This window comes from Gorilla gorilla, chromosome 12 (genome assembly GCF_029281585.2).
Source record: "Gorilla gorilla gorilla isolate KB3781 chromosome 12, NHGRI_mGorGor1-v2.1_pri, whole genome shotgun sequence".
In the NCBI taxonomy this organism is placed as follows: Eukaryota; Metazoa; Chordata; class Mammalia; order Primates; family Hominidae; genus Gorilla; species Gorilla gorilla.
The window spans coordinates 86,133,767-86,147,754 of NC_073236.2; the positions used below are offsets into that span (position 1 = coordinate 86,133,767).

At 37.5% G+C, this 13,988-nt stretch overlaps 1 protein-coding gene across 9 annotated transcripts in view; it reads left to right on the forward strand.

Annotated features, from left to right (window-relative positions):
- Positions 1 to 9,196, forward strand: part of ASB3 (ankyrin repeat and SOCS box containing 3) — a 192,842-nt gene extending 183,646 nt beyond the window's left edge. For 8 of the 9 annotated variants that reach the window (XM_031007892.3, XM_019021083.4, XM_019021081.4 and 5 more), the window contains one exon: positions 8,503 to 9,196. In XM_031007892.3, the coding sequence (XP_030863752.1) occupies positions 8,503 to 8,690 (188 nt within the window). In that variant the 3' untranslated portion in view covers positions 8,691 to 9,196. The remainder of the gene's footprint in view (positions 1 to 8,502) is intronic. The other variant, XM_063696187.1, reaches the window with a different exon arrangement.
- The last annotated feature ends 4,792 nt before the right edge of the window (positions 9,197 to 13,988 follow it).

Consider the following 13,988-nt stretch of genomic DNA (forward strand, 5'->3'; position numbering starts at 1 on the left):
CAAAATGGTTAGATTGATTCTGGGTATTGTCAGAACAGGGATAAAGGAATTGAGGATAAAATAATTGAAGTGATGGGCCCATGGAATCCAGTCTAGATAGGAAAAGAAATGAGAAAGGATGGGACCTGAAGGATGAGATAGGGGAGGAGTTGGGACCTGAGGTCTCCATGATGTTAAAGATTGGGTGTGGCAATAAGGGAGAGCAAACTCTGGAAGAATAGAAACTGGTGTCTGTTGGAGTTTAAAGACAGAAGCATGGATCTGAAGTGGTGCACAAGAAGTATAAGAATGCTAACATTGCCCCCCAGACCTTGCAACAGGTGTAGCAAGCATGGAAAATGAGAAGATTGTATTTTCAAAATTGGCCAAGGAAGTAATTTCCTTGCAAGAATCAAGCTTTTGTGAGGAGAAGAGGGGGAGGCAGAATGTTCTATACAGTGTTCATGGTAGAATGGGGATTCCCGAGGACTTATCTCTCTTCTCATCCCTCACTTAGCATACATGGCCCAGTGCCTTGTACCTACATGTCCGTAGGGGTTACATCAGGATTTCCCAAAGTCAGGTGCATGAGGTTGACTGTGCCACCACATTTGTGGTGTGCTATAGTGAATTTTTGTTCATATGTGATTGCTTAGTGCACCTATAATGATATTTTGTAGTTTTAATTTAACCACTTCTCACAAATTGGTCAAGTGGCTTAAAACGATTTCTGTAAAGAAGTAGTATTTTCTGTAGATAATATTAAAAGTGCAAGCACAAGTGAACCAACATAATCATTGTAGAGCTGCATTCTCTTGTTATTTACCAGGCATGTTATGTGATAAAAATGATGACCACCTGGGTTACCGGGTTGAAGGCGGGATGGTGGTGGGGGAAATGAAAAGATGTACGTCAAAGGGTCTAAAGCTGCAGTTATGTAGGATGAGGAAGTTCTAGAGATCATGAGAACTATAGTTAAAAATACTGTGTTGTGTACTGGTAATTTACCAAGATAGTAAATTTTAGGCACACACACGCGCACACACACACACACCAGCAAGGTAACTATATGAGATGATGGGTATATTAATGTTTGTTTGACTGTAGTAATCACTTCATTATGGTAGGTATATCAACATAAGCATACAAAACATCACATTGTACACTTTAAATATATACAATAAAATAATAAAAATTTTAAAAAGCTAAAAAGAGCTAAAATAAAAATGACTACCACCTAATTGCAACTGACAATTATAGAATTATCAAGAAAATATTTAAAATATAGTCTCACCTTTACTTTAACAGTGAGCCCTGTCCTTAACATGTAGTGTGCCTTGAGATAGCTAATGAAAGAACCATACTCAGCAAGACACTCTAATCTACACATTTGGAACATGAGGACAAACCCTGTGATTTTTTTTCTCAATGTTTTAAGTCCTAGGATGCCCAGTGCATTATTTTTTACAAAATTTACTAAACATAATGATAAAGGCTTAGAACTCTTTTTGAGTTTTCTTATTCAATAGCAAAAGACAAAAAGTCATAGACCACTGGGGAAACTCATGTTCTTCCTGCCACAGTAAAACTGGCTGAAATAATATGAGGACAAAACAAAATGCATTCCTTATTAGCAAATGTTGTTAAAGGAGCATAGAAAACATTGCTAAAGCATTAAAGCAGAGTTTTTTTTTTAAAAAAAACCTGCAGATAGAAAGTTTGGTATACTAAGTTGGAAGGAGATTTGTGGTATTTATAACATGTTACAACTTAGGGTATTAAGATTCTCTTTCAGTGAGAGAATAGACAATTTTTTAAGAGCTGCTAAAGGAAAAATGCACCAGAAAAGAGATACAGTGAGGTGTATTAACAACGGGGATACAGTCTGAGAAGTGCTTTGTTAGGCGATTTTGTCATTGTGCAAATATTATAAAGTATTCTTATATAAACTAGATGGTAGAGCCTACTACATACCTGAGTCTACATAGTATAGCCTATTGCTCCTAGGCCACAAACTTGTACAGCATGTTACTGTGCTGAATACTATAGGCAGTTGTAACACATTGGTAAGTATTTGTGTTTCTAAACATAGGAAAAGTACAGTAAAAATACAGCATAGGCCGGGCGCGGTGGCTCACACCTGTAATCCCAGCACTTTGGGAGGCTGAGGCAGGTGGATCACCTGAGGTCAGGAGTTTGAGACCAGCCTGGCCAACATGGTGAAATCCTGTCTCTACCAAGAATACAAAAATTAACTGGGCATGGTGGCAGGCACCTGTAATCCCAGCAACTCGGGAGGCTGAGGCAGGAGAATTGCTTGAACCTGGGAGGCAAAGTTGCAGTGAGCTGAGATCGTGCCACTGCATTTCAGCCTGGCGACAGAGTGAGACTCCATCTCAAAACAAAACAAAACAAAACGAACAAACAGAACAGCACAAAAGATAAAAAATGGTAGATCTGTATAGGGCACTTACTAGGAATGGAACTTGCAGGACTGGAAATTGCTCTGGGTGATATCAGTGAGTGAATGGAGAGTGAATGTGAAGGCCTCAGACATTACTGTATGCTACTGTGTACTTTAACGCCATATACTTAGGCCACACTAAATTTATAAAAAAATTAGTTGATGTTATGACACCTGTGACATCACTAGATAATAAGAATTTTTCAGCTCCATTATAATCTTGTGGGGCCACCATCGTATATGTGGTCCGTCGTTTACTAAAATATCCTTACGCAGTGTATGCCTGTATTGGCAACAGTAATGGCTTATTTAACAGAATGATGTGTTTTGGAAAAGCTGTGTAAGAATGACCATTGAAGGAGTGGTGGCTGCTTTTCTCCAAATGTACGGTAATGGAGATAACATGAAATGAGTTTACTACATCATTCGTAGGCTAGTATAGAAGAGTTGAATCCAGAATTGCACAAAGTAGTAACACTGTGGATACTTTCCTAAAGCATGACCTTTAAAATATATTAGAGTCTTTGCAGTACTTTATAATGAGGTGGGAGTGACCATAGTTATTGTTTATACATCCAAAGTTTTGCTCATTGTCTGTGATACAATATATAAAAGAACCCTTAAGCTCAAAGGTAAATTATGTGCTTTTCTTTTACAAAAATACAGCTTTTCCAATTTTCTTGAGCTTTTTCTTTCTTGGCGATAAATAGCTATGCAACCTACCACATATTTTGTAAAAATTCTGTTGATTTAGGGAAGAGATGACATTTTAACTGAGTGAGAAGTAACTGCCTTCTGAAAGGAACTCCCCTCCATGCCCCGCAACGCAGGTTAAAGCCAAGCAATGAGAGAAACTTTTGCTATGTGGAGATGATTTTGAAAATAGGTACTAGGAAATATTTTTATTGTTACGTGATTTTCTTGTGAAAAGTAGTATATATCACCTGGAAAAACTCTTTCATTGACATACTTAAAACACTTGGAAATAGTTCCCCTTTGTTTTGAACTCCATTTAGTAAAAATGCAAAACTTTCTGATTAGCTTATAAACTGATTGATATCAGGAAAAAATAGAAATTTACCAGATGAATTTTGACAATAACTTTTTCATAATTGCTAGGTAGGCTAGATAGAATCCTGATTTAGTTCAGCTAAGCCACAATGTACTTCTCTCATTTAGACCTTGTTTCAGCTACATCCATGTATCAGAATAAACTGGGCTTAGAACCAACTCTTTGAATTGCTAGATCACTAAGAATTACATTAATAAAGCCTAGTCAATCACCTTGTTCTTGTTAAAATATTAATATTTAAAGGAGTCTTATACCTTTAAAAATGAAATTATTTAAAGTATATATCTTATATTGGCTTATTTTAATTTATTTTATAGTACAAATAATGTTTGGTTAATAGTATACATGTAATTTATATGTAAAATATATATTGGATTCTGTGGTCAGAGACCTTACTAATTTAGTGTGTAATCAAAACATTTGGAGATCACTAGATTCTGTGGTGCCTGGGATTTGTGTGGTATTTCACTTTATAAAATGCTTTTGCAAATGTGTTCAAACTTGAACGTCATCAACAGCCTTTTGATGCAGGGAAGTGTCATTATGCCCATTTTGTAGATGAGGCATTATTCTCATTTTATGGAAAGGTAACTGAAAGTCAGAATATTTAGATGACTTGCCCAAGGTCACACAGCTAGTTAATAGTGGCGCCTCAGCGCCAGCACAGGTGTTACTACTAGATGGTGCTTTTCCATTTAATCCATTCATTGCCTCTACTGGTCATTGCTTTATACTGGCCATTCCTATTGTTTTGACTTCATGTCCTAATCTATTACTTATTTTTCAGAGTTCTCAGGTACTTACTTTTTGTGTTTTCTCTAGCGGTTTTAGTTACAGTCAGTGAGAGAGACAACACAAGTAAATTAAGAAAAATTGGGAACAAAAGGACGGAAACCAACGAGAAAGACAATATATTAATGATGAAAATAAAAATGGTAGTAGGTGTCTCAGAAGTCAGATAAATGCATTTGATGTGCAAAACATTTCAAAGGAACCAGAGAAATGTAGTTCAGGCAGATAGGTTGTTTGAACATTGGCCTGAGGGAAGGCTAGAGATGAATGTAGAAAATATAGTGGGTGTGTATGATATAGATATAGTTTTGTGCTATAGTAAAGTTGGCATTTATAAGCATAATGAATTAAGAATTGTGATGTTTATTTTGATCATTGTGTCTGCTTTTGATTTTAACAAAACTTTATATAACAACATGTAGTCTTCTATTTTGATTGTTCTGCCAGTACATATAACAAAATGAACAAAATAGAGGAATTCTGTATAGGAATTAAAAGTTAAATATTACTCATCTGCTAATAGATCTATGGATAAACTAAGTTTAACATACTGAATAAAAATGATTGGGTCAGAAAAGTGACTTAGAAGTGTAGCATGGTTTCAGACGTCGTTTTCTAGGTTACAATCACTGCCATAATCCAAGAACATGGAGATGTATTTAACAAAACTAAAATATAGTTTTAATAGGTTTTCATGAAAGTATGTTTTACATACAGCTTTTGTGGCCTTTTTCATATTATAAATTCAAGGCATGGCTTGATCTTCTAGCCTAGTGGCAACACGTCTGGAAATAACTATGCGTCACTAAAACTTTCATAGGGATTTCGTGTGCTTTGAAATATTGCATATATGGTTATAAAATTCCCTTAGTATTTACTGGCATATTAAACAAAAATGGCACTGACAGGCATATTATTGTCTGTGTTAATAATCTACACATGAAACACTCCCTCAGTTCAGCTGAACATAGTTCTTACCTCTAATTGTTCATTAGGCCAGTGATCTGTTGTGCTCTTAGAAGGAAAACCAAAATGGTGCAATTAAAATTTGAACCAATACCTGAAGTAGCTATACTTTTCCTTTTTTATTATTAAATGGAAAGATATTCTGAAATTTATGATAGTTTCAGTGGTTTAGAAGATGTTGGAGAAGTATATTGAGCTTATCACAGTTTAAAGAACCCTGGACTGGGAGTCAAATCATTGAGATCTAGTTAACAACAGCTATGTTGTTGATGTGCCACATCTCAGTGGGCAAGTCAGTTAAGCTTCTCCTAACAAATGCGAACTGGTCTAGTGTGGCTTGATCACTAATGGTTAAGCTTCTACACACATAATTAGCATAAACAAATGATTTATTAAGCTTTAAAGATAGACCTCCAGTGATGTAGTCACATAATCTAGAAAAGCTGGTCAGCACTACATGAAGTTTTAGGGTATCTGGAGGAATCTTCTCAGTCAGCCCATAGAATTTTAAGCCAGTGTAGTCTGTCCACTCTGAGAAGCTGGAGCATCATTAAGGATCCCTTATCTCCATGTGAGCAGCTCTCCTCCGGGTTGCACAGCCGTCCTTTATCTTCCTTCTGGTTGTGTAGTAAGTATTCATGTTCCTAAGAATGTGCAGAATGAAGAGATTCAATTTAACAGATGCCTGTTAAACTCTAACTGAATATAACTAGAAATTCTCTTAACCAACTTCACTTTAAAAACACACACTGGATTAACCAGTCTTGTCATTTTCTCTTTCATTTCCATCTGACTATGTCCATCGGCATGCTCTGTGTTTGTAGCTGGCCAGCTACACTCTAGAATGCCAGTGTTCCTACCAGCAGAGGTGTGTGCTTACCAAACAGCAGTTATGTTTATTTCTGAAACTTTTTATTACATTGTGCATATTATTGTAGTTAAATAATTCCAGATTGCACAAGCTAATGAATTATGAGTGTGAAAAGAGAATCATTGTTGCTGTTAAGGCAAAGTAGAATGCAAAAGACTTGATAAAGATAAGCACAGAACAGAAATAGATATTGAATTAGATGTGGCTACAACAACTGAAAGCAAAAAAAACCTGTAAAAATATGGAAGGATTATGCACTCAGCTTGTTTCATACGTGCCTTTAAATCCATGCTGTAACTCAAAGAAAGTGAAACTGCGTCCTTATTTATATAGTGGTGAGTAAAAAATACATAAATAAACTGCACGCCATAGATGTTGCATTCTAGATGTGTTCATGTATCCATTTTAAATTAGAATGTTTAAAGTATGTATGGTGTTGTGGTCACCTGCTTTAAGGTGAGTTTCTATTAACTGACCAATTATTGTTCATGATCCTACTAAGAGGGCTTCCTTATACTTGATAGTTGAACATAGTCAATCCACTTAAACCTTTGGAAAACCGTGGTGTTTGCAGCTTGGGCCTGCTTTCCATATGTATTCCTGCAACTTCCTCCAGTGGCCCCTTTACCTGTGTCTTCCCATCTTTCATGTGAGAACCATCATTTCTCCTTTAAGTTTACAGAAAAGTGTCAAATTTAAGTAAGATATGGATATGAAAAAAGTTAGAAATAAATGTGCGTGCTATATACTATAGATACTGTAATCTTATTATTTATAATAGGGAATCTATGACTCATGGTTTAAGAAAATGCCCAGCTTAGACTTAGGTTTTATGTACAAAATCGATAACTTTTGCTTTCTTATTTGGCATTTTGAAACACCAGTTTGAGTGATTTCTTTAATTCTGAATAAACTAAACTAAACCTAAACTAGTAAACTAAAAACGATGATGAGTTAACTTCTGTGGCTTGGAAGATATTGAAGATGTTAGAGAATTAATTGGTCTCAAGCCCTATGGGTATTAGAGTTTAAAGAACCCTATATCTGGAATCAGACTAGCTGGTCTGGTATCAGCTGTACTCTTGATAGTACTTGTCTTTGATGCTCTGATCCTGGTCTGTTCATCATTGTTAAATTTCACAGGGATTTATAAAAGATTTCTTGAATTAACAAAAGGCTTTAGGTCCGATTCACATAAAAGCAGACATTCACTTCTTTATTTAACACTTTTCATCTTGGAAAATGAAACTGCTATCATATGATTCTTTTTTTTTTTTTTTGAGAAGGAGTTTCCCTCTTGTTGCCCAGGCTGGAATGCAGTGGCATGATCTCGGCTCACTGCAACCTCCACCTCCCAGGTTCAAGCAATTATTTTGCCTCAGCCTCCCTAGTTGCTGGGATTACAGGCATGTGCCACCACGCCAAGCTAATTTTGTATTTTTAGTAGAGACGTTGTTTCACCATGTTGGTCAGGCTGGTTTTGAACTCCTGACGTCAGGTGATCTGCCCGCCTCAGCCTCCCAAAGTACTGGGATTACAGGCATGAGCCACCGCGCCTGGCCTATCATACAGTTCTTAATTATGTGCATTTGAATTGTCCTTTAATTGGTAGTTAGCTTTTGGCTGCACTGCCTTGCCAGATACACACACATGCACACACACACACACACACACACACACACACACACACACGCTTTGGGTTCAGATAGATCTGAGTTTGAATCCGGGCTCTGCTGCTTACTAGCTCTGTGACTTTGGAAAGTTGTTTTTTTAAATTTCTACAACAGCCCGATAATATATACTTCATGAAGTTAATGAAGATAAAAAGAGAATTTGAGTGAAGTACATGGGCTTATGGCATAGAAGGCACTCAATAAATACTCCCTTTCTCTCAGAGCCAATTAAAAATTTTCATTTTATGTTATGGATAAAAAGGAAAACTTGCAAGCTGTACATCTATTCACTTGATGTGATAGGTCTGGAAACCATTTGTAATGAAATAGATTAAGAGGAAGGTAGCATTTGCTACAGTGAGCTTCTACCATTTCTAAAGTTGGTTCATCCATTTCTCAAGTGCAGGTATTAACAGATCTTTAGAATTTGAGCACTTAGTGTTTGCGGCCCTGGATACTGACTTTGAATGTGTGGCCAACAAACTGAAGGGAGAGGAGCCAGTTGAAGGCTGTAGAAAAGAATAAATAAGGTTTATTGTGGTCATACTGACTCAAAGTAGTCTTCTTTCAAGCAATATATCACTTTTATTACTAAGAGTTGGGGGAAAAAAAAAGAATTTACCTTTATGTGCTATTACATCTTTCTGTTTAAATAAGTTTCACCTTGCTTTTTTTGTTTCTCCAGCCACTGTTCCATCCCTGACCCATCTTTGTCGTTTGGAAATTCGGTCCAGTCTAAAATCAGAACGTCTACGGTCTGACAGTTATATTAGTCAGCTGCCACTTCCCAGAAGCCTACATAATTATTTGCTCTATGAAGACGTTCTGAGGATGTATGAGGTTCCAGAACTGGCAGCTATTCAAGATGGATAAATCAGTGAAACTACTTAACACAGCTCATTTTTTTCTCTGAAAAATCATCGAGACAAAAGAGCCACAGAGTACAAGTTTTTATGATTTTATAGTCAAAAGATGATTATTGATTGTGAGATAGGTTAGGTTTTGGGGGGCCAGTAGTTTAATGAGAATGTTTATGTTTACAACTAGCCTTCCCAGTAAAAAAAAAAAAAAAAAATTGTAAACCTCACTTATATTACTTTATTGCAGCTTCATCACCAGTACATTATATGTTGTAATATTTATTTACCTGATCATTTTCTGCTTTATTTTGCTAATAAACTGTGATGTTGCTTCTAGTGCTAAACATGGCATATTTCCACCTATGATTCGTGTTTACCTGGTGCTAGGAGCTCAGAATGGAATGCATAAAGCTTCACTGGAAGTGTATACAACTGTGGTGTAGAATCTGTTATTATTATCATTATTATTTTATTTAGACTTGACTATCTCTTATGTTTATTAAAGAACATGTTTTCCTATTCAGTCGTTTTTTTTTTTTTTTTTTTTTGGAGACAGAGTCTTGCTTTGTCACCCAGGCTGGAGTGCAGTGGTGCAATCTCGGCTCACTGCAACCTCTGCCCCAGGGTAATTCAGTCACTTTTATGAAGAATTGATACTCATTGCCGTTTCACATGTAAACTCACAGGAAAAAATTACTTCAAAAGAACATAGAAAATCAATCATATTGCTGGGTTTTCCCTTCCAGTTTCTTTTCATTCTTTGGCAAAACAAACAAACAAACAAAACCAACCAACCCAATTCTAATCTGCAAAGGCAAGAACAGCCCTAAACTCAAAGATGTGCTCAGTTGGGAAAAAAAAATGGTTTCAGTTTTGAGATAAATGGGCATGTTAGCACAATTAGGATTTTAATCAGGAGACTGAGAGGGGCATGTCTGTGGCACCATCTTTAAAGAAAGAAAGGGGCCGGGCGTGGTGACTCACGCCCTTAATCCCAGCACTTTGGGAGGCCATGGCAGGCAGATCACGAGGTCGGGAGATTGAGACCATCCTGGCTAACTTGGTGAAACCCTGTCTGTATTAAAAATACAAAAAAATTATCTGGGCATGGTGATGGGTGCCTGTAGTCCCAACTACTCTGGAGGCTGAGGCAGTAGAATGGCGTGAACCTGGGAGACGGAGCTTGCAGTGAGCCGAGATGGCGCCACTGCACTCCAGCCTGGGAGACAGAGCGAGACTCCATCTCAAAAGGAAGAAAGAAAGGTAGGTATTACTGAGTTACTTAGTATTATATATAAAATTCAGGTTCCATTCAGTTCTAGAATCATCGAGCAGCTTTGTTCCTATGAAGCAGTAATAGCCAGTTCTACTAATATTATGGTGTTTTTCCTTCTTATTATCTAGATAAGCTGTCAAACAGTCCATGAAATAAAGACCTCAGAATCCTAGATTAATGAGGCGCCACCTCATGGGTTTTTACAATTGCTTGATCTAAATCTAGAGTCAGGAAGAACTAAACGCTGGATCAAGTGAGCCATGATAAGAGGCTATAGAGAGTGACCTTGAGAAAAAGGTTAAGAGAGCATTACTGTCACAGTAGACTACCAGGAGGCAACGTCTTCTGTCCTGTTGGGATCCTGTGGCTTAAAATAGATGAGAGTGGGTCAGCTGTGCCTGTTTCTGATAGACGTTTGGTGTTTGGCAAAAGCAGTGATGAAGGTGGACCAAACAAGGATGACATCACTAAGACCCAAAGGGATGACTGAGCTGTTACCTCAGACTAGAACTGCCTGTGGGTTGGAGATAAGAGTTTGAATGTGGGTGTACAGGCAGAAATAAGGTTGCATATAGAAAACCAGGTGGACATTCTGTTAATTTCATACGGAAATTCCAAAACTGTGTATATTGTATAGTATTTTTTAAATGTCATAATCTTTATTTTCCAAACCCTAAGTCTCTGATTTGTAAGATAGCACCCAGCTTTTTCTTGGGGGAAAATGTATGTAGAATGTTTAATTTTTTTTTTTAATTTTTATCTATTTCTATAGGTTACTGGGGAACAGGGAGCATTTGGTTACATGAGTAAGTTCTTTAGTGGTGATGTGTGAGATTTTGGTGCACCCATCACCCAAGCAGTGTACACTGTACCCAATATGTAGTCTTTTTTTTTTTTTTAATAAGTACACAGTTTATTTGGGTTAAGTTTAAGGATTATAACCTGGGAGCAAAGACTCAAGTTGCCTGGAATCTACACTTTGATTAGCAGCAGTTGCCAATGTGTAGTCTTTTATCCCTCACCCTCCTCTCACCCTTTCCCTGAGTCCCCAAAGTCCCCTGTATTATTCTTACGCCTTTGCATCCTCATAGCTTAGCTCCCACTCATGACCGAGAACATACGATATTTGATTTTCCATTTCTCAGTTACTTCACTTAGAATAATGGTCTCCATTTCCATCCAGGTTGCCGCAGATGTAATTATTTCACTTTTTTTTTTTTTTTTTTTTTTTGAGATGGCATTTCGGTCATTGCCCAGGCTGGAGTGCAATGGCGCGATCTCGGCTCACCGCAGCCTCCACCTCCCGTGTTATAAAGCAATTTCCTGAGTAGCCAGGATTGCAGGCATGCGCCACCACGCCCGCCTAATTTTGTATTTTTAGTAGAGAAGGGGTTTCTCCATGTTGATCAGGCTGGTCTCAAACTCCCGACCTGAGGTGATCGGCCCGCCTCGGCCTCCCAAAGTGCTGGGATTACAGGTGTGAGCCACCACGCCCGGCCTGCTCTTTTTTTTTTTTTTTTTAACGATCTTTCTATTTTTTTTTTTTTTAATACTTTAAATTCCAGGGTACATGTGCAGAACATGCTAGTTTGTTATGTAGGTATACATGTGCCATGGTGTTTTGCTGTGCCCATCAACCCATCATCTATATTAGGTATTTCTCCTAATGCTATCCCTCTTCTAGCCCCCAACCCCCTGACAGGCCCCAGTGTGTGATGTTCCCCTCCTGGTGTCCATGTGTTCTCATTGTTCAACTCCCACTTATGAGTGAGAACATGTGGTGTTTGGTTTTCTGTTCTTTAGTTAGTTTGCCGAGAATGATAGTTTCCAGCTTCATCCATGTCCCTACAAAGGACATGAACTCATCCTTTTTATGGCTGCATAGTATTCCATGGTGTATATGTGTCACATTTTCTTTATCCAGTCTGTCATTTATGGGCATTTGGGTTGGTTCCAAGTCTTTGCTATTATGAACAGTGCCACAATAAACATACGTGTGCATGTGTCTATATGGTAGCATGATTTATAATCCTTTGGGTATATACCCAGTAATGGGATGGCTGGGTCAAATGGTATTTCTAGTTCTAGATCCTTGAGGAATCGCCACACTGTCTTCCACAGTAGTTGAGCTAATTTACACTCCCACCAACAGTGTAAAAGTGTTACTATTTCTCCACATCCTCTCCAGCATCTGTTGTTTCCTGACTTTTTAATGATAGCTATTCTAACTGGCATGAGATGGCATCTCATTGTGGTTTTGATTTGCATTTCTCTGATGACCAGTGATGATTAGCATGTTTTCATATGTTTGTTGGCTGTATAAATGTCTTCTTTTGCAAAGTGTCTGTTCATATCCTTCACCCACTTTTTGATGGGGTGTTTTTTGTTGTAAATCTGTTTAAATTCTTTGTAGATTCTTGATACTAGCCCTTTGTCAGATGGATAGATTGCAAAAATTTTCTCCCATTCTGTAGGTTGCCTATTCACTCTGATGATAGTTTATTTTGCTGTGCAGAAGCTTTTTAGTTTCATTAGATGCCATTTGTCAATTTTGGCTTTTGTTGCCATTGCTTTTGGTGTTTTAGTCATGAAGTATTTGCCCATGCCTGCGTCCTGAATAGTATTGCCTAGGTTTTCTTCTAGGGTTTTTATGGTTTTAGGTCTTATTTTTAAGTCTTTAATCCATCTTGAGTTAATTTTTGTATAAGGTGTAAGGAAGGATCCAATTTCAGCTTTTTGCATATGGCTAGCCAGTTTTCCCAACACCATTTATTAAATAAGGAATCCTTTCCCCATTTCTTGCTTTTGTCAGGTTTGTCAGAGATCAGATGGTTGTACATGTGTGGTGGTGTTATTTCTGAGGTCTCTGTTCTGTTCCATTGGTCTATATATCTCTGTTGGGTACCAGTACCATGCTGTTTTGGTTACTGTAGCTTGTAGTATAGTTTGAAGTCAAGTAGAGTGAAGCCTCCAACTTTAGTCTTTTTGCTTAGGGTTGTCTTGGCTATGCGGGTCTTTTTTGGTTCCATATGAAATTTAAAGTAGTTTTTTCCAGTTCTGTGAAGAAAGTCAATAGTAGCTTGATGGGGATAGCATTGAATCTATAAATTACTTTGGGCAGTATGGCCATTCTCACAATACTGATTCTCCCTATCCATAAGCATGGAATGTTCTTCTATTTGTTTGTGTCTTCTTTTATTTCCTTGAGCAGTGGTTTGTAGTTCTCTTTGAAGAGGTCCTTCACATCCCTTGTAAGTTGTATTCCTAGGTATTTTATTCTCTTTGTAGCAATAGTGAATGGGAGTTCACTCATGATTTGGCTCTGTTTGTCTGTTATTGGGATATAGGAATGCTTGTGATTTTTGCACATTGATTTTGTATCCTGAGACTTTGCTGAAGTTGCTTATCAACTTAAGGAGATTTAGGGCTGAGACGATGGGGTTTTCTAAATGTACAAGCATGCCATCTGCAAACAGAGACAATTTGAATTTCTCTTTTCCTAATTGAATACCCTTTATTTCTTTCTCTTGCCTGATTGCCCTGACCAGAACTTCCAACACTCTGTTGAATAGGAGTGGTGAGAGAGGGCATCCTTGTCTTGTGTCAGTTTTCAAAGGGAATGCTTCCAGTTTTTGCCAATTCAGTATGATACTGGCTGTGGGTTTGTCATAAATAGCTCTTATTATTTTGAGAATACATTCCATCAATACCTAGTTTATTGAGAGTTTTTAGCGTGAAGTGCTGTTGAATTTTGTCGAAGGCCTTTTCTGCATCTATTGAGATAATTGTGGTTTTTGCCATTAGTTTTTTTTATGTCTTGGATTATGTTTATTGATTTGCGTATGTTGAATCAGCCTTGCATCCCAGGGATGAAGCCGACTTGATCGTGGTGGATAAGCTTTTTGATGTGCTGCTGGATTTATTTTGCTAGTATTTTATTGAGGATTTTCGCATCGATGTTCATCAGGGTTATTGGCTTAAAATTTTCTTTTTTTGTTGTGTCTCTGCCAGGTTTTGGTATCAGGATGCTGGCCT